General features: G+C 44.8%; 1 protein-coding gene across 1 annotated transcript; it reads right to left on the bottom strand.

Moving 5' to 3' along the window:
* Window positions 1-1,098: 1,098 nt before the first annotated feature.
* On the bottom strand, window positions 1,099-19,468 carry ralba (v-ral simian leukemia viral oncogene homolog Ba (ras related)). Its single transcript, XM_061234991.1, has 5 exons — window positions 19,327-19,468; window positions 6,382-6,537; window positions 5,580-5,788; window positions 4,561-4,738; window positions 1,099-3,345 (listed from the first exon to the last, which is right to left on the bottom strand). The coding sequence occupies exons 2-5, from the start codon at window positions 6,493-6,495 to the stop codon at window positions 3,226-3,228; spliced, it is 621 nt and encodes a 206-aa protein (XP_061090975.1). The 5' UTR covers window positions 6,496-6,537; window positions 19,327-19,468; the 3' UTR covers window positions 1,099-3,225.
* Between the last annotated feature and the right edge of the window lie 2,256 nt (window positions 19,469-21,724).

Here is a 21,724-nt window from a genome sequence, read left to right as displayed (position 1 = left end):
ATTTAAGTGTAATCTAGATGTAAAGACTGCTTTAGAGAACACTGCACTGATTTATATTTTGTATGTATATTGATCAAAAGTTTGGAACGTGTAGTAGTACGGTTGCAGCGATTTTGTACAACGTAGAATTGCTCCTAGTAAAATGTATTTTAGAAATGCATCTTGCTGTGAATTGCCGTTTTATTTGGCCAGTCATGGTTTCAGGTAATATGCCTCAGGACTTCAGGAGTCAGAAATGTTTAAAACTGACCTGGGTCAAATACTTGATGGGCTTGGATTCAAATAATATTCTATGCTTTACAGAGCTTGCCTGGTATATTGAAACGCTCAAAAAAGTGCAAACTCTGCCTTCTGGTCCTCTTGGGTGGCTCAGTTGCACCAGGCAAGCTCAGTTGACTGCAGAGAAGGATTTGAATCCAAATCCATTACGTATTTGACCCAGGTCAGTTTCCAAGTACCATTGTCAGTGTCTCAGGCATAGGATTTATGAACGAAGTTGGTCTGTTTATCCTAGGAATAATTTCCTGTGCAGAGAAGTTTGACTATAATCCAGCACACATAATTAAACGCATAAGAACTATGCCACGACTTCTGATGAAGCTGGCTTCAGTGCCAGCTTGAGCAGACAGGCGTCTCTCCGCTCTTCCATCAAACTGTATAAATCCACCGATTTTAATATTCACCATGTACAAAACCTTTTATTCCATGGTGAGATTGCATAGCAACCAATACAATGTAATCATACAAACACATCCAGCAGGGGGCAGCAGTGTGCACAGCCAGTGAGGACCACGGAGGTGAGGTCCTTTTCTCCGTGAAGGTTTCTCCGGAAGGTTGGACTATTTCCTGACTAGTTTCTGGGAAAGACATTACATCTTACCTTCAATAACCCTTCATGTCAATTTCATATTTTATTCTAGGATGCCTTAAAAGTTCCCCTAACCCAGCCAGTGTGCATGGTCTCTATTGCAGGAATGCATGGATAAACACAATTGAATACGAGTGCTTTCCTTCTGTCCTCCGTTTGCCAAAGCCTGGCTGAAAACTAACTTCATTTTCCCCTCTGAAGGCAATGACGCAGACTTGATGAATCACAGGTTTACAAAGAAGAAGCGTTTATTTGGCAACATATTCTGACGTTATGTTACAAAAAACAGCGAGTGAACTGAAGAATTATTCATACAAACGGCGATTGGGCTTGAAAAGGTCTGGACAGGACATCCCTTTTAAGAGTAGAGTGGTCAAGACAAGGGTGAAAAACACCACCTACACTCCCATAAAACTGCTCCACAGACTGGAATCGGGAGAATAAAACTGCAAATCTGTTATATTTCATAGGCAATCGAAAGGAAAAAAATTATACAAAGTGACAAGAAAAAGGGGTAAGGGGGGGATGCGGGGAACAATGTCACCCTTAGTTTGGCACCATAACCTACAAGGCAATTTTCCCAGTACACACAGGGTTATAGTGGATTATTCAACAATCTGTTGGACCATATTGGCAATGTAGTGCACTCGTATCCTATGTTCTTTATCTACCACACAAGTGAAATCCTTTTCTGCAGATGGGAGAGAAACCCAGGAAGGAAGGTCAGCTACCTATGGTGAGGTGGGGCGAGGGGGGGTTGTGTTAGGTCAGGCTTCCGTTCCAACTTTTTTTATGTTCTTTATCAAATATCTGATACCTAATTTTAGCAACATTCAACATTCAAAGCCCATGAGTCACAGCTCGTAATGGTCCTTGTGTCGATTGCTCTATGAATGATACGCCGTTGGCACTCTGAGTTAATTAGCTAATTGAGCCTGAATAACTGATGGAAGTAAAGAACCTTCAAATGCAATACCCTTCCAGGAATAGAACAGCCCTGCCCTGGGCTACACTGTAATTGTGAGGGGGCGGGATTTGGACCAAAGCTGAAACTGCAGTGCTGTGTATATGCACAAGGGGGCATGACTCTCCAGTGTGTAAGGGTCAGAGTAATAACAATGGGTTCCAGGACTCTTATGAGCTAACTGTTCTGGCTGTTTCTGGACCACCAGTCCAAAGGGATAACCTTTACTCTCCTCCATGGAAAACTGGATATTGTGACCTTTTAGGACTGGATTCTGACACCCATGGTCTAACCAAACTGGTGGAACCCCATACACTCTATTCCATGGTCTGTGTTCCTGAGTAGGATCCATCGGTCAAATCCCTTCTGTAGGCAGCTGGGGCACTGCATTTTTTTTTACCTCAGAGATCGATAGGATAGGGCCCCATTAGGCCCTACAGCACAACAGGAACCAGAACCAGGGCTTTGACTCTGTTCTCAGGTTTTCAACAGTATTTTCCCTCTGTCCAACTCTTTCACCAGCTAAATTTGAGCTGCCTGTTTGAATCCGAAAAATAGTCTCATCGTTAGAGTTCGCAATGGCAATTGCGTAACACTGAAATCAGTAAAAGGCTCGATTCTGTCTAGCATGCACTGCTAGCATTTAAACCATCTCCACTTGGCCACAGTAAGATAAGTGAATGAATGTTAGCCGCTTCAACTTCCACTAACGGTGTGGATAGCGAGCACCGCTGGAGCAGTGTGGTTATGCAGTTAACAGCTAGCATGAGCTTTGCAATAGTACAGCGTTTGCATTGTATGGTTCTCATCCAGCCCAACAGAAGAGACCGAGGGAAAACAGACCAGGTGCAGAACATTGTTTCCACCTGGACCTGGTTTTCATCTCCAGAACAGGCCAATGAAGTCGCAGCTAAGCATAGCCCCGGTTACGGACCGCCCAATAGAAAAATGACATGTGCTTTGTACAGGTAGGACAACAACCCTTCCGGGTTGCCATGTCTAAAATGTGTGCGCGCACAATAATCAGCATAAACACAGGTCCCCCCGCCAACGCACTTACAGCTTTAAAAATACAAACGGGAAAGCTACATTACAAAGAGGAAATAAAAGGTTAGTGTTGGAAACAATTCGGCAGCTGAAATTTACAAAGAAAAAGTCCCATGATGCCTCACTTACTGGATTGAAGCAGCCGTCCAGTGGTGAGCTCTGTGTGTGTGTGTGTGTGTGTGTGTGCTGGGGGGATTTGTGGATTTGATTACAATTTGTAATGTAAAAAAAGAAAAAGGGGTTTCGGGGAGAATGGTTCTGAAGAATGAACCCACCATGGCCAAATTTGGTAAAAAGGGGATTGTTTTGTTTTCCGACTGGTGGTTGCGGTTGGTTTGTGCTGGGATCAGAGTAAACAGCAGCGCTCTTTGAAGCTCTTCTTCCCCTTGCCGCTCTTCTTTCCGTTTTTGTCTTTGTTTTCTGACACCTTCTTTGCTCGCACTTCACGCATCAGGTCAAAAAACACCTGCATTAAAAAACAAACAAAAAATTATCAAGAGTTATGGAAACAACTCCTTTAAACACATCGTATCAGCGGTTAGTATCAATAGTATCAGTGGTCTGAAAGGAAAAAGTCCTGCCACAAATTAAGCTGATTTCACAAATTAGTTCTACCTCCTGACTGAATTGTGATGCGATTAGAAATCCAAGTGGTCGGAACAAAATATCATGGAGGTCCTTTTACTTCCTGCACCTGGATTTTCCAACTCTGTGGAGAAATGTATCCATGAGAGCGGCTGCTGCATCTTCATAATGGTCTTATTCGACAAACGCGCGAATTAATCAAAAATCCATTTCCACTGCAGTACAAGCAGGGAGGGATTATTCTGGCGTTGTCTAAAAAGACACTGGTTCTGCCAAGGGTCGCAATGTAAACATGTGAACAGTGTTTTTCCTCTTGGTTGGCTCAATTGCATCAGATATAATCAATTGAGCACAGAAAAGCATTTGAATCTAAATCAATTCTGTATTTGACCCAGGTCTGGTGGTCACAGATGCTTTGATAAGGACACCCATGTGATGTAAATGAGGTAATCTGCCCAACACCCACTCTAAGCAAGTAGACTGGGTCAGGTGCAAAAACTGTGCAGGAATTAATGTGCTAGGGGCGAAATAGTAACCTAGTTCTTCCTCTTTCCTTTAAAAGCATTCAGACAGGATTTGATGCTTCACTGATGCTTCATGGGCAGTCCTTTTTAAATGAGCAGAACCTGGTCTGAGTTACCACCCATTTCACAACAGGGAGAATATTCACTCTGCTCAATTCAAAGCTAATACAATGCAGCCACTGTAACCTAATACAACAATTTGTGATACTGGTATGCCAGCAAAAACCCAGAAAGACAAAGCGGACTCTACAGCAGAGATGACCAGGCTCAGCCTAGCATCTTCAGTGACTCCACAGCTGGGATCTTACCTCAAGTGAATTTCGTAATTGTTTTGGATACTTTTAATTATCCACAAATACTTTTCTGTGCTCAACGGATCTTGCCTGGTACAACTGAGCCAACCAAGAGGACCAGAAGGCGTAGTAAAAAAAAAAAAAAAAAAAAAATGTATAGGCTCCAAAGTATTTGAATCCAAAACAATTACGTATTTGACCCAGGTCCGACTGGAATATTAAAAAGAGTGTTTATGCGCGTGTGTGTGGTTTATGCGTGTGTGTGGTCCGAGGACGCACCTTGTCCACGTTTGCGCGCGTTTTGGCGGAGGTCTCCACGTACTGCACCCCCCACTCATCCGCCTTGCCCCGGGCTTCATCCACCATCACCTGCCTGCGCTCCTCCAGGTCAGACTTGTTGCCCACCAACAGCAGCGGGATCTTATCCTCCTCTGCCTTCACGCGCAGGATCTGTTCTCTGAGGGAGGGACGGACAGACGGACGCGCTCAGCAAGCCGACGGACGCCCGGTCTCGTCCCCCTTAGTTAAAATCTACAATACATCCCACCCTCCTGTTGTGAATGTGTATGCCCTTATCTCTGTGCATTCTCAGTGTTGTCTAAATCTCCTCTCTGTGACATACTCTGTCCCCCGTTGAGTTACCAACAATACAGTAACCTCCCGCTGATAGTTTATTCCTGTAAAGGGATATTGATGAGCGTATTGATTTGCGCTCCACATCAGAGTATCACATATCATCACAAAGGCCTGGAGCAAGCACACAGGACCCTGCTACTCTCACTGTAGAGGGGACCCCATGATGAACCAGCAACATGCACTCATTATACTGTAGCAACATGGTCTCATTTATATCCTATACCCCACTATAGTGTAGCGAAATACTCTCATTTATGACCTACACCACACCACACTACGCTACAGTAAAATGCATTATTGTGTTTGGGACACAGTGAGTTTTGGAATTCAGCAAATTTGGGGTGCAGCGTTTTCAAGGTGCAGTGAGCTTTGGGGTTCAGTGAGCTTGGGGTGGACTGAGTTTAAAGGTGCAGTGAGCTTGGGGTGGACTGAGTTTAAAGGTGCAGTGAGCTTGGGGTGGACTGAGTTTAAAGGTGCAATGAGCTTGGGGTGGACTGAGTTTAAAGGTGCAGTGAGCTTGGGGTGGACTGAGTTTAAAGGTGCAATGAGCTTGGGGTGGACTGAGTTTAAAGGTGCAATGAGCTTGGGGTGGACTGAGTTTCATGGTGCAGTGTGTTTTCGGGGTGCAGCGTTTTTGGGGCGTTCCCCAGTGCAGGACAGACCTGAACTCTGCAGTGGCAGTGAAGGACTCATGCTCAGTGATGGAGAACACCAGCAGGAAACCCTCTCCGGAGCGGAAGTAGTTGTCCCGGATTGCAGCGTAGTCCTCCTGCCCGGCCGTGTCCAGGATGTCGATCTGGACCTCGTCCCCGTCCAGAACCACCTTCTTCCTGTAGCTGTCCGCCTTGGTCGGCTCATAGTCCTCCACAAACTGTGAAACGGGAAAGGGAAAAGCCCGGAAACCATGACAACACGCTCCAAGTAGGCTGAGCCCCTCTGAATGTGTGCAGCTCACAACCAGCCCCTAGGCAAATACGTTATTGTTTTAGATTCAAATACTTTTCTGTGCTCGATCGATCTTGCCTGGTGCAATTGAGCCAACCAAGAGGACCAGAAGACTGGGTTTGCACTTTTTGAGAGGTTCCAATACACCAGACAAGGTCTGTAAGGCGTAGAAAAGTAATTGAAGCCAAAACAAATGTTGTGTAGTCTGCTCACAGCACAACTTGAGATCAAACTAAGCTGGACAGCTTCTCGCAAAAGACTAGACATGTCTATTTCATGTTTTACTTAACGTTTGCTATTCCCCTCAAAGCTTCAGACTCACTCAAGCAGTTGGCTGCCTTACATCTCTTGTGATTATATTTTCATTACATTACATTATAGTAATTTTGCAGACACTCTTATCCAGTGCAAATCATAAAATGCAAATCATAACCAGGTTTGCACTTTTCAGGTTTGTGTTCACGGCTCTTCCTGTGTGAATGTGAAATGTGGCGTTTTGCCCTGAGGCAGATGACTCACCTCGTCATACATGAACTGCAGGGTGAGGGCGGATTTTCCCACGCCCCCACTGCCCACCATGATGACTTTGTGCAAGGCCAGCGAGCTCTGGTTCTTACTCTTATTGGCTGCCATCGCTGCGATCCTTCCACACCCAAACTGACTGTCTGAAGCCTCCTGTGGATGAGCAGATACACCTCAGTCAATGACAGACTATGCACGCACACGCACGCACGCAAGCACGCACGCACGCAGTCCTGAAATGCTAAACAATGTACTGACTACAAGCACAGATTTGATCTCGGATGTGTTGTCAGAGTGAAGTTCTGGAACATACCAGGTGCTTTCGGTGGCTGAGGGGGTTTCGTTAAGGCTTTCAACAATTTGAAGAATTTCATCAGGGAATCCACTTAAATTCAGTCAGACAGTGGCCAAGACATGAACAAGAAGTGGTTAAGCCTTTTGTATTGTGTTAAAAATAGCCAGACAATTAGGCCAAAGTTAATGCGGAGGGAAAGACTGGACTGTAGTGAGAGGCGGTACCGTAATGACCGCACCACTACTGTACCACTGCATGGACATCAGCCGCAGTCCTGCAGACCGACAGCGGAGGTGGGGCCAGAGAGGAGCTGGGAGCACGTTATTGATTCTTCGCTCTCAGGCCACGAGGGTCAAAGGAATCCCTGATAATCCGCACCGAGCTCAATAATATCACACCGCCTCAGCGTCTCCATAAATGGGGATACTAAGGGTTCGATAAAAGCGTTCACCTCCAGGGAGGCAATGCCACCTATTCCCACAGCGGAGAACTTCATGTAGCAGACGCAGCGGTGTGCAAGCCTGATAAAGACCCTGACGATCAAAACTACCCAATATGATACACAGTGCAGTCCGTATGCATTTGGACAGTTGGCATTTGGGACAACCTATTGTTTAGCCTTTGTCTCTGTTCTTTTTTCTTATTTATCAGCCTCATAATGGCTCCCTTGGCTGTCATTGGCACAACTCTGGGCCTCATGACATAAACAAACGTCAACAACAGACTCCTTTAGGCATTCAAAAGCCCAGAATCAAAACTAGATACTGAAAGCTTTCTTATAGCTACACTGAGGAAGATATGAAGCAGCTGAGAAGCCAACCGTCCAATTACTTTTGGTCCCCTAAAATGGGGTGGACTATGCATAAAAAATGTGATTCCTACACGCAACATTGCAGGGGAGTCTTCACTTTAACTACAAAAAAGTCAAAAGAACAGAAACTGTCCAAATACATATGGACTGTACTGTAGTTGGTAATCATTTGGCTAAGCCAAACATTTGTGTCCAGAGTTCTGTGGTTGATCAGATTTAAGGCAGCCTGGTTTTAGACCCGATGATTTTATTATTTTATGCTAATAGCTGTGAAGATACACCAAGTACGTGTCTAATTGTGAATAATTATTACGCAGAATGTTCACTTAGCTGGCAGAAAACCTGTGTTATGAGTTCCTCTTCCCTACACCACTGACACACTCCAAAGACCAAAGAGATGGTGGGTGGAGAAGAAATGCATTTCAGCAGAAATCACAAGCTTATGAGTGTTTGAGGCAGTCCATGGCCCCCCCACACACACACACACACACACACACACATCTCCACACAATCACGACATTCCGTATCTCGTCTTTGCCTGCCTTCAAAACCACATACGGGCATACCACTCGTACTAAATTTCAGGCTGATTTTCATTTAAATGTAGTACGGGTAGTATGCCAAGTATGCGGTTTCAAACACAGCCTTAGTGTCTCTCGCACTCAGGTGGACCTTCAGGAGCCATAATGGAGTCCTTGGCTCATGGTTGAGGGAAGTGGAGAGATTTAAACTGCACAGCCGTGGAAACCGGGCCTGTGCATGGAGACGCCCGGGTGGAAAAAGGGCCGTCCAGTGCTAGCTCTTATCACACCATCAGTGGCCCTCAAAGGACTGACCTGGTTCCTTTAGGATTACCTTATGGATATCCACTATGCACACGTTTACACACACACACACACACACACACACACGCACGCATGAATGCACACTCACACGTACATACACACAAGTATGTGTGCGCATGCACACACATGCAAGCGCTCTCTCTGTCTCTGTCTCTGTCTCTGTCTCTGTCTCTGTCTCTGTCTCTGTCTCTGTCTCTGTCTCTGTCTCTGTCTCTGTACATCTCTTAGAGTCCTCTCTGTCAGACAGGCAGTTCAGTAACATTACATCACATCCTGTAGCGAGGTGTGTAGAGAGACACCCCGCTTTCTTCTCTCCCTCCCTGTCCTGTTAGCTCCGGCCACAGCCGGGAAAGAAACTTCCCACAGGATGTCCGCAGACAAGGATAAACCTCACCTTCTGTCCCTCATAGAAGGCTTAAAACAGGAAACCGAGCTACATGGCTCCCAAAGGAAACTCACCTTAACGCAAAGTCTCTCCGCTACAGGGAAGTGTCATCAGCAGGTACAGCTCAATGTTTACAAGACAAACACTACAGGTCTGTTATTCCCCTACAGGTCTGACAACTTCCAGTGTACAAAAGAGTAGAACAGTCAACATCCGTCATGCTTTCTGTGTGTCTATTGGTCTCTCTCTCTCTCTCTCAACTTCACTCTCCCTCCTCCCCCTCCCTGTCTCTCCTTCTCCCTCCCAGGGGAGTTTTCATGGGAAAGGCCTGGCCGTTACCCATAAGGCCTTTCACCTCACAGCCCCCCTCAGTAAGCAGACAGGTCTGCTCCCACGCTGCCAGCTTCTTGAAAAATGTCTACAGCAGGGTAGGCAGCCCTATTCCTGGAGCGCCAGAGTTGGTCCTAACCTAAAACTACATAACTGGATTAATTTTAACGAATCACGTTTAATGAAGGCAGGCGACCAAGTGTTTCACCATTCACAATATTCAGGCTCAGACTTTAAATTATCCGTCTAACTCTTGTGATCAAGCTGAGGTGGAACAAAAACCAGAAACGTCACTGGCACTCCAGGACAAGGGTTGCCTACCCCTGGTCTACATCATCTCATCTGACAGGTAACCAAGGCAACCAATACGAAATCCTTCTCAGAGTAAACTCGGTTATTCTTCTCCATTCCTGCAAGATGCTAAAAATTCAAAATGACCTCCTAGGATGCTATGTGAGCAACTATGCACACTCCAACCCGACCATGGAATGGAGCCAGAGAATTTGAATAAATAATATAAGCAGCTCTTCTTTTAGAAAGCTATGAAATATGCTTTAAAATGCATGGAATTTCAAAAATCGGTTCAAAATTGTGGAATTTGAAAGCAGATCAACAATGATCCGTTTATCAACCAGGGTTCATTATAATGCCCTTCAACATGCGAAAAAAATAAGCACAATGGGCCAGTTTCCAAAGTTTCACAAAACAGCCAGTTACACTGCATCATGGGATTATCTGTAGGGATGGTCACGCTTAGATGTGTAACTGCTTCATTGGAAAATGTTGTGTATCGATTTAAAACAAATAACTCATAAAAATCACTATAATCTAACAGCAATATTCACACTAATATATATTATTGTGAATACGCATTATTTGCTTGAACAATTCTCAGACAGTTTTGTTTTTTGCTCAGGGAATTTGTTATAAATATAAATTGTGAGCCATTTAAACCTCACATATTTTAATTAAGTAAATTAAGTATAACAATTAAATGTTGCATAATACCACATCCATTTGAAGAAGCCCAAATTTACATTAGAGGGCTAACAGTTCTGTGGTCGTCAGTATAAATTCAAACATACGTCAGCATTGCAAAATCAAAGACCCGTGGATAGAGTCAACCATGTGACATCATGATCAAACAAATGAAAACTTTTTCACTCTCTCTGGGGTTCCCCCTACCCAGAGCACTAATGCCCCCAACCCACCCCACCCCACCCCCTTTAACCCCCAGGAAGGCTCTCCTCTCCTGCTACTTCCTGTCTTTGTTTTCACAAACCATGGAAATATGGAGGTCATTAGTGAAATGGCACAAGGTACAGGAAAGGGTAACCAAAAGAATCAGGACATGCTGATGTCAGCCATTCTTAAAGGAGGTCAGTTCCACAAAAGCAGGAACACATGTGTGCGCACATACACACGCACGCACGCACGCACACACACACACACACACACACACACATAAAAAAGAAACCATCACTGCAGGAGTATATGCCCCACAGGGATACCGAATCAAACGGTACTGGAGTCAATGTTAGGGACATAAAGAGTTGGCCAGTAGAAAAGGTTAAATGAAGGACACCCCCACAGAAATCTCAGATTGAGTGACTGACCCAGATACACCACTGGTGTACTACTGTTTCCATGCAGACTACTGAAATATGCATGATGAATCTCGCGGTAAGTCAAATTCATTAGGATCCCCAAAGGACCGCGGGCAACCCTCCCCAGTAACCTCTCTCTGTCTACCTCTTATCTCTATTCCTCTCCATCCCTCTCGCTCTACCCAGAAACGCGCGCAAATCGACATCGATAAAATTCGACAAAATCCCTCTCCAAAGGGCTTCTCATTGGCCCGTAAGACCTTATATGGATTTCTGTTTGCGGTAAGCCCACAGGCTTAGAAGGGAGCCGTCCAATTAATCCTGTGCGAAAAGTACTTTATGACACGCCGGTTATAATTCATTAAAAGATAATCTCCGCTTCTCCAAAGAGCCGCCTAGCAGCTGAAGGATGTGGAGAACGGCAGACTTGTGCGTTCATTCCGAGTGTCGGTTGTCGAATTCCCTACCGCGCCAATCACACATTCCGACACCATTCCGAAGCGGCTCGCGCCTCGCAGTTATGACAACTACAGGTTGCTCGGCTACGTCCAATCGGCAAACTGATCTGGACGGCTGCCTGAAGTGGTTGGCTCAGTCTCTCTGCTCTCTAAGTATTAACGCAACACGACACAGCTGGATGGGATCAAACTGAAACGCACTGAAAGCCCAGCATAGTAAACACTCACAATGATACACTTTATTAGCATCTGGTCTAGTTGGCCCGGGAGGTTCAGTTAATCTGCAAGAAGTAAGCAGGGGGTATACCATGAAGCAGGATTACAGACAGATAAATTCACTGAGTAAAACCGAGAACCCTTCCAGAACTGAAACACGGACTGAAGAAAAAACAGCTGTTCCAGGTTTTACTCGGTGAACTTATCCAGCTAACTCAGTAACCCTGCTTTGTGATATACCTCCCGGGTCTCCACCACTGTAGTTGTTTTGTATTCAATGCGTTTCCTGTTGTGTCCATTTGCAGGGAGCTGAAGAGTTAAAGGACGAGGCAGAGCGCCTGCCGTCCATCCAGATTAAACTTCCATCAGCTGTGAAAAACTGAGCAGCGCGCAGCAGTCTGGCTGGATTCCAGTCAGACTGAGAAAAACAGAGAGAGCGCAAGAGCACGAGGGAGGGAGAAAGAGAACGGGGGAGAGAAAGAGGGGAATGAGAAAGAGCAGGACAGAGAGAAAGGGAGAACGCGAGGCAGCCTTTAGCTAGTCGCTAAGGTACATGACTGGGACCTGGAAGATTGGTGGCTCAAGACCTGGTGTGGCCACAATGAGATCTCCACAACTGTTAAGCCCCTGACCAAGGCCCTTAACCCCACATTGCTCCAGGGGGGATTGTCCCCTGCTTAATCTAATCAACTGTAAGTCGCTTTGAATAAAAGCGTCAATTAAATAACGAATGTAATATAATGAGAAAGGGATGACTCACATTTCCAAATCAGGTGTTGGCAGCATGGATACAGGGCACTAGGTGACTGACTCAGCCAGGCCCTGCTGCAGCACACAATGAGGAAAGCAGAGGCGCTGGAGGCGTGTGCCAGTAAATGTGAAAGACAGGCTTGCTTCCTGTCTTCTGGCCCCTGCACTTCCTGAGCGACATCATTTCCTGTCCATGGCCTTGCTGGGCCGGGATACAACTGCTCTCTCCTGCTTCACCAAACAGGATTTTGGGAGGCTAAGAAATGAACCCACGACAAACTAAATCATCCATTCATTATCTTAACCCGCTTATCCCGAATTTGGTCACAGGGGGGCTGGAGCCTGTCCCAGCATACATTGGGCGAAAGGCAAACTAAATCAGCAAAATTTCAAATCTTTAGATAAGTCGGAATGTCAACAGCTGCATTGGTCCCTCACAATAGTCCAAATTCTGTACAGTTCCCCTGTGAAGATGCCCCCCACACGCACGCGCACGCGCACGCGCACGCGCACGCGCACGCGCACGCGCACGCGCACGCACACGCACACGCACACGCACACGCACACGCACACGCACACGCACACGCACACGCACACACACACGCACACACACACACACACACACATTCATGCAGGCACCCAGAAATGCCTATGCCTGCCCCCACACACACACACACACACACACACACACACACACACACACACACACATTTCAAGCACAGGGGCAGTGTAACTGCTTTCAGCAGCCAGGTGCTTTCATGTGCAGTTCGGAGAGTCTGAGAATTCAGAGATTTGTTAGCGTTATGATGACCGACAGGAATCTCCATGGTAACTATCCGTGCTGCAGCTTGACTGAAAAAGACTAAGGGAACTCCAAGAGGATTTCCCCTGTGTGCAGTCTGAAACAGGCCAACAAGAAGCTTCAGATTGACCGGCCCTGATTTACGGCTACATGACACGTGGATGAGCACTCAGCCAGACGACTGGGTCTAGGGCTTATTTGAGACGTGTGAATTATGAACCTGAGATGAACTGTATAAACGGATTTAATGTGGCCAGGGACTCAGGCTGAGAGAGGCATTCTGGTGAGGGAGACATGTTGAATGCTAAGTGAGGAAAGAGGGGCTACACAGGGGCTCTTTTCAGAGATTTGGGTAGAAGAGCGCAGAATAGCGGGTCTGTTCTAAGTCTCTACAACACCCCTGAATTTCAACCGAGTAAAACAGAAAGAAAAAAAAACGCTAAATTATCCCTCGGGAATTAGCCTAGCGCAGCCCTTCTCATGTTAATCGGCTCAAGGATAGAAGCGAACAAACATCTTGTGTCCTGGGGTTGGCAGCAGAGCCTATAGGGGTGCGATGCCGTGGGTTCCGGGTGTTCAAAACTCTCTGCGATGACCTTGGTGTGCGCTGGCCTTTCGGCATGGCCATAATTTTGGTGAGCAGTGCATCTTTTACTACATTCGTGAGGACGTGATTGAAAGGGCAGGCTGCAACCGCAAGCCTGCTGCTAACCCCGCCCCATCCACTGTTTCTTTCCTGTCATCTCTAGCTCTGTTTCCTATCTATCCTCTCTCATTCCACCACCCTTTTCCTTTCCTCCCTTTCACTTTCCAGTGCTCCCCCCCCCCCCCCCCCCAGTGATAGGGATCATGGAACAAACCCCGGCCCCTCCAGGCCTGGGGCTTCATCAATGGGTCACCATGGCAATAAGACTCCCCTTCAACCCCTGATAGAGAGAGGGAGAGGGCGAGGCGTTAGAAACAAGTGGCCAAGACCGGGCTACTTCTTCGGAGCTCATTCTCTGGTCACGCTGAGAGTGCTGAGAGACGTTGCTCACTAGCGCCACAGCGGTTGGCTCCAGGATAGGACATTCATACCTGTTTTCAATGTAATTGAAAACAATTGCGGTGCAAATACAAAGCAATACAGCAATACTTTGTGGACGAATCAGAGAAAGATTACTTCACTCTCTCAAACACTTAATCGACTTCCCTTTTGCGCAGACTCTGGCTCCAAATCGTACAACATGGCGTAAACTTGACTTCCCGGGCTTCAAAACGCTTTTCACAAGCCCATCGATAGTCAGTGGGTGACCTAACAGGCACTTGGTCCATATTTATTTTACAGTCTATGGCTCGAATGGGTAATAAGCATGGAGCCTGAAACACTCCCTCCAAGTCTAACTTCACACCCCCAGTGTTATATTTAACACAGAGCAGGCCCCACTCACTGTAAATACATGCATGCTGAGTACTTCCTGGAACGCAGTCCAGCCACAGTCAAACTGTTTCTGGCGCTCGGCTGAAATGATGGAGAGGCTCGTTAATATCAGTCTGGGTGTCTTTTAAAGAACATAAACAACGAGGAAAGGCCTTTTTCCCTTCTGCTCCAAGAGGAAATGGAGGCTGGGTGAAGGGAAACGCATGCTTGGAGGCCAAGGAAGTGCGCCCCAATGTGGTCTCAGTTTCTCAGAGCAGCAGGCTGCTGGTCGGCCATAGCCCTCGCCCTTACATCAAACTTACATCAACCTTAATCCCCCCCTTCATAGTGAACTAATCACAACCTGCAGCTCATTAACGTTACTGATAAGGACACACCGTTGTCAGGGTGACCTTGAATTAACGGCTTGCAGCTGACTGTTTTTTTATGGCTCAAGGTAACGACAGGTAAATGGCAGATCAAAGGTGTTCTCAAGAATCGAATTAACAGTGCTTACGAGCGCTAGCATGGCTTTATAATGAGAAAGGGTTCTGCTTGCGTGCAGAGTAACCTATCCCTCGTCTCACAGACACTGAAAGGAGTCGGTGGAGAGTGTGGAGAGTGTGGCGAGTCCGAACACGCATGTAGCCCCACAGGCAGCGCCCAGCTGACTGCAGAGGCATTTCCTGTCTGTGTAGAGCTACACAAGCCCCGCCCCCTGACAGCCGTTAGAGCCGGACCTGCCAACTACAGCTCACTGCTGATATGTTCCATGAACTACATTTTTTTCCTTCTTGTTCTGCTGCATGAACTATTTTTTTCTTCTTCTTCTTCTTGTTTTTTTCCATGTTTTTCCACACTGAACCAATTGCACAACTTGCCTACTCCTGATGCAAGTCAGCAGACCCCCAGGAAGGGGAGGAGCTTGAGAGGGGGGTCAATCACGGAGCATCCAGTGCCTGCCAGACTGGATGGAGAATACGTTCCTCAGAAGACATGGCTGCACTGGGCCTCCCCTCCGACAGCGCTGGCTGACACCGGGTGGATTGCTCACCCCCGAGTCACAAATTAAACCCACCGCTCTGACAGTGTTTACAGTCTCTTTCCGCAAACTGCCGCCCTCCGGCATCTGCGCTGGTCTGTGATCAATCAGGAAAGTCCCCCCCTCTCCCACACACTCCCACACACACACACACACACACACACACACACACACACACACACACACACACACACAAATGACCCTATTTCTCAAATGAACAGTTTTCCCACAGGGTCTGTGCTTCCAGAAATACTGTCCTGAATGCACCTTATGAGCCCAACCTTCCATCAACAAAGCCAGGAAAGCAGGAGGGCAGCTCAGGGCTGCTGGCGGTATCAGTCCCAGGACTGTTTAAAGGACTGGGAGGGGTATGATTAAATGCACTGTAGGCAGATCTGATATGACAGGACAAGGTTTAGTGGGACTCGTTAAGAGGCTTGTTAAATTTTGCAGTGCAGCTATAAACTACCAGAGAGGGTAACCATGTAGAGTTAGGGTCTAGATAAGGAATGTCAGCTCTGGTTAAGGGGGATCCGAGTCGGTGAATAAATGAATAATGGGAGCACCATAATGAGAACACAAACAGAACACAGGGAAGCAGCCGCTTCCATTGTAAGTTAACATCCATTCAATGTGGGATATGATTATGGTTGTTTTTACCATCTCAGACACTAAAACACTTTGATTGATGTGAATTGGACCAATAATTATAGACAAAATGACAAATATGTGCAATGTCCCTGTGTTTGTGTAAGCTGACGATGGTCCAAACACCGCTGTATAAGCCTGCCCGGTTTGTAGTCTCTTGTTAGCAACAGCTTCCCCGCCACAATGTCACTGCGAAGCACAATAACTATGTTGCGTATGTGACTCGTAATAAGTTTTTATGAAAAACGGAAGAAATTATATTTACACACACACAAAAACCAAAGCTTATCTGGAAGTGATTTTTTTTGTTATTCGTCATGAAAGTTGCACTGTTCGGAACATGGTGCGCTAACTTAGTGTTTGGAACACGGTGAGTTACTTAGTTTAACAAAGCCTGGACAAATGGAACGCTAATCAATTTCTGAGCATTTTTCTACCTTCTATCAAATGTTTAGCTTTTACCATTTTGAGCAAGGGATATTATTGCATGTTTTAAGCCTGCAGGTGATTCAACTGCAGACTTACTGTCCAATATACTCAGTCCAGGAGCAACCATCACCAATAAAAGCCCTATTCAGCACAAAACTCTATCTAATAAAGTTCCAGTTGTGTGTTGGTGACTAGCCTCAATCTACTCTGAAAGAGGCTAGGAATGTGCTGAATGTGAGCTCAGGGAGCACTTTGGGTGCTTTTTCGAATCACTGCCATCGCTGGTTGTCAAGAACCAGACCGGTGTGTAAAAACATGGGGGTCAAAGACTTTTTAAGGCAACGCTGGGCAAAGCGCTCTAAAAGCTTGACCTCTACTTGGGTCATCCTGGTGTCGAAGCCTTCTGGAAGACATACGACAAGGCAAATAGGCAGTGAAGAACGTTCCGGTACAAGTGTCTGAATGCATTTTCATTTAATCTAATGTACAATTATTCAGTTGTTCCTAAAATTAAGCTGAGTCTTCAAATAACTGAACCCTGCTCATTTTGCATAGCTACAGTTGAACTGAACACTGTATCAAATTAATTTTTCTCCCTATGCAAGTAATGACTCGGAGAAAACTGCTCCACCTCCACTCACGGTTTCCAGGCATGGAAATGAATAATGGCAGTTAATTATCAGCCATTTTATACAAGGTTATCTGGCGCTCCTTTCACTGCTGAGCTAAGCAATTAATTTGTCTCACCAGCAGCTACTTGACCTGGCCTGGACTCACGTGTGCCTGTTGGTGAGGTGTGAACCCCCCACCCCAACATGCATAATACCAATGTCTGCCGTCCCACTGTTTCCAGTATAAACATACTCAGCCTGCTGCAGGGCTGTTGATTTAAATCGAATACAGCCAACACCAGGCTCACATGTCTCAAAGCAGAGAGTAAGGGTGCTAGCAAATTGGTCTAGAGTGCGGTTAGGGCCACCTGCCCTCTCTTAAGCACAGAGCAACTTCCACTGCCTTCACACACATAGATTCGTAGTGGGAAAACATCAAGGAAATAAAAGAATGGTGAGTTCCAAACCTGGTTTATGAATGTATTGGGAGTGCTGTATATCTGGGATATCAGCGTCACACTAATGGACCGCACAGGTTGTAAAGCAAGCAGCAGAGGGGCTTTAAAGTCTGCAACTCACTTTCACTTCTGCCCAAAAGCTTGCAGTGTTAGCCAGTGCTATCCACACTCTACAGGCCATGTCATTATAGCCAACGGTCTAGAAGATGGCCTTGCTCATTATATTATAAGTGGCTGTCACTATAAATTAGGCCAGCTACAAAGTTAACTTTTGTATCTTTCGATTCATTCGGTACCCTACAAAGTCAGGTAGAGAGCAGTCTCGCATGCAGAAACGCATTCTGATCTTCCAAACCAGTCAACAGAGAAATTATTCTCCAGACAAAAAAGCTCTAACTTCAGTAGCCAGTGTTTTCTGCCATAGTTGGCATTGGCAGAGCAGTTTAATTATCTCTGAAATATGCCCTATATCTAAATTAACTATACTAGTGCTGGGTGGATGGAAAAACACCAATTTTGCTGATGTCAGATTTCAGCCACAGTATATGTGGGCAACAAGCATATGGGAGACAACAGACCAGGTTTAGTGCCAGAAACAACAGTAGACCGCTTCGGGGTTAAGTGTCAGGAACAACAGTATACCTGCTGAAGGTTTAGTTTCGGAAACAAAAGCACAGCTACTAAGGGTTTGGTGTCAGGGATAAAAGCTGGTCTGAACAGTGTTTTAGTAACAAGCGCACCAGCGAGCGAAACTGGTAGGGCCCACGGTATAAGTGAAAGTCCGTGCCCTCTCTAATCTGTGTATATATATTTTTTTTTTAATTCTAACTGCACAGATGATGAACGAGGAAGTAATTATTTTTTGAAATTGTCCTACATCTCTCTCGCCTGTCTATCTGCCCCACTGCAAGATATGAGTAGTTGTATTGTCCCAAAAGAGATGATGCCGTTGTCCTCGATTCCCGCTGAAAATAGAGCCTGTAGTACAGACGTACACTGCGACATCTGGGCACGACCGGAGTGTGTAACGAACATAATTGGAGTGGTTACTTGTATGGTAGGTTAGCTGGCTCGCTAAATGCCATGACAAAGGACTGTACAACCGTTTAGTTCGTCTTGTTAGCCTCAGGGTGTGGGAAGATTGACTAGCTAGAAATATTTCAAAACACCACTTTAATATATGGCCATCATTACCAAGAAACGGAACCGGTTTACCATGACTGCACTAACGTTAGATTCAACACAAGTGCAGATGTACTGTATACATTTACGTGCCTAACATACTGCTGGCGTAAACTAATTTAGAAAGTTAGCCAGGAATTACTTTAAAGGGAAGTTTACTAAGCTTGCCATGGCAAAGGAAATGGCTAGCTGTAGACAGAGCTAAGTTAGCTATTGTAGCCACAAAATGGATCACTGAGACAGATGTAGCATTATGAAAAATAGAGAAATAACTTTTCAAAGTTGTGATATGAGCAAGGTACACGTGATCTTAATATTGCTCGGAATTTAGGCGCCCCAACCGTGTCAACAGTTACACATTTAACATCTGATAGCTGACTACAACCCGTGCCTTCCTGTGTAATCCACCCTTCTCCTCTGCCACATCCCAAATAACCCCCGCCTTTCTCATACCCAAGCCAGCTTCTGATTGGGTCCGTGTACTTTGTCACGCGGTGACTCTCACGCATATTGAACTCTATTGGTTGTCGCGTTTGTCAATCAATTGACGCTAAACATAATCAGCTGTATCTTTTAGCCAAATGAATAAAGATAACAGTCGGTCCCTGTACGGCTTCGGTGTAAAGATCTACCGTCAAACATACTGATCAAAAAAACTGTTTTGAAAATCTTACCGAGTTTTAACCTTGAATTCTCTTCTTTCTGGATGCTATCTTGATGAAAGCATTAATGTACCAAGGCATAGGGGAGCCGAGTTTCAATGCTTCCAACCGCTGCTACGGAACCCCTCCCTCCGGACGCACAGGCATTGAAAAGGGGAAGGAATTCAACAGGATGTGACGTTGCGAAGGGCTTTCTCCGTCAACTTAGAAAAACAAAGAAAAGTTGTTTTCCATAGATTTTAATATGTCGTGTTTGTTTTAATTACTCTAATTTGCACATTCAGCACAGTGAATTGTAAACTGCAGGGTGGATCTCCTTCATTTATTTCAACTTGAAGCGATATAGCCTTACTATTACAAATACCAATGATCTTGGTGCCCCCTGCTGTACTGTCCGAAACACATTGTTTCAATTTAGTTTATCGCTGTCACGATAGTTGTTGTGTATGTAGTCTTTAATTTCATAGAAACACGCTTAGAATAGCTACGCAATGCATTTAATGAAATCATTTTAAAAAATGGGACATTCAAACTACAAATATTGCGTCTGAACATTCTTATAATAATAATAATAATAATAATAATAATAATAATAATACGAATAATAGTATATCATTATTGTTGTTGCAATGTACAATTGAGTGAACTGGCAAAGAAGTAGAGGTTTTACCATTCCACATTATAATAACTTGATTTAAATGGTAGATCATTTGCATTGGTTTGACCTGACACTGTTTCTGCTGGAGTTGTTTTACAGGTAGGCAAATTAGGTTATGAGGTTGGAGAATGCAAAATAACTGCATTTTGCACAGTGCTAGCTTCGGGTTCTTTTGTCAGCTTTTTAACATTTGCATCCAACATGGTGACTGGAATTACAGTTACATGTAACTCTGATGCAGTCAGTGGTTTTATTCTTCTAGTGATGTAAGAAAAAGTGTGACAAATCTTATGGACTATTATGTGACTTTTAATAACCTTTATGTCTCTGTACATTAAAATATTCTGACTATAAAAATGGGAGGGGTTGCAGAATTGGGTAAAGAGATCGGTAATTATATATAATACAAAGACATAACAAATATTTATTTATCTACATAAATGTATGCATTGCAGGACTGCAGTGAATGAAGGAAGTGAAAATATTCAGAGAGAACTGAGGAGAAATTAACCCTCCTATTATTTTAAGAGTTTATTTTCGCTTTTATGTTTGACCCCAACAGTTTAAATGGTAAATAGTTGGCATTTATATAGCGCCTTTATCCAAAGCGCTGTACAATTCATGCTTGTCATTCACCCATTCATACACACACTCACACACCGACGGCGATTGGCTGCCATGCAAGGCGCCGACCAGCTAATCAGGAGCATGTGGGGGTTAGGTGTCTTGCTCAGGGACACTTCGACCCAGCCCAGGAGGGGGATCGAACTGGCAAGCCTCCGGCTGCCAGACGACTGTTCTTACTGCCTGAGCCATGTCGCCCCACATGAACATGAACACAAAACTATTGGAGATGTTGGCACTCTCTATTTCGTCTTCTTATTGTCTCCCAAATTACTAGCCTTTTATCCATAAATATGAAAAATCGGTGACAAACATCTCATTTTAGAGCCTGAGGTACAGGAAGTGAAAGTTTGACACCTATATGGAAAAGTGCCATAGAATCATCCACAAAGAAATCTGAGATAAAAATGGTTGTATATTTTCTGATATTTTATACAGTTACTGGTGGTCAAAATAAGCCTATACAACACATGCTATTAAGTTGGTACAGGACTTCTGAAAACATGGCATTAAATTTATTGCATGTTTACTATTTGAATCCCACCAAAACAGAGAATTTAAAAAATCACACAGTATCAAGATGGAAAAATGACCCAAAACATACTAGGAGGGATAAAAGAAATTTATCAGAAACTGAAGAGGTGGTGGGTCGTCATAAGGTCATGACTCACAAGACAGTGAATTACTCATGGTTCTTCTCTAATCATTGAAAGGTACAAGGTTCCCTGGAAAATTCCAGGCTTATAAAAAGATAAAATAAATCACATGTTTCAGTAATGTACACTCCCCAAAATAAAAAAGAATCAATAAACATATGCTGTGCTATTTGGCTTAAAATTTTTATGACGCTGTCAAGGGCCCATTATGAAAAATTAGTGTTTTACCAAAGGCCTTAAAATACTGTATCGCACATTCAGAAAAATTTGATTCAACATGTTGTCACTTACTGTTACAATCTAACTGTTAATTGTTTTACTTTTGTTCTTGTCTATTTTGTGTAAAGCATTTTTGGGCTACATTATATTACATTAATGGCATTTGGCACAGTTTAAATGAAAGTCGCACAGTACAGTTTATTCGACTTAGCAGGAGACAATCCTCCAGTGGAGCAATGCAGGGTTACAGGCC

Source organism: Conger conger, chromosome 3 (genome assembly GCF_963514075.1).
Source record: "Conger conger chromosome 3, fConCon1.1, whole genome shotgun sequence".
Taxonomy (NCBI): domain Eukaryota; kingdom Metazoa; phylum Chordata; class Actinopteri; order Anguilliformes; family Congridae; genus Conger; species Conger conger.
The sequence above is the reverse complement of the archived record's forward strand: the minus strand, read 5'-3'. Positions and strand labels throughout refer to the sequence as shown.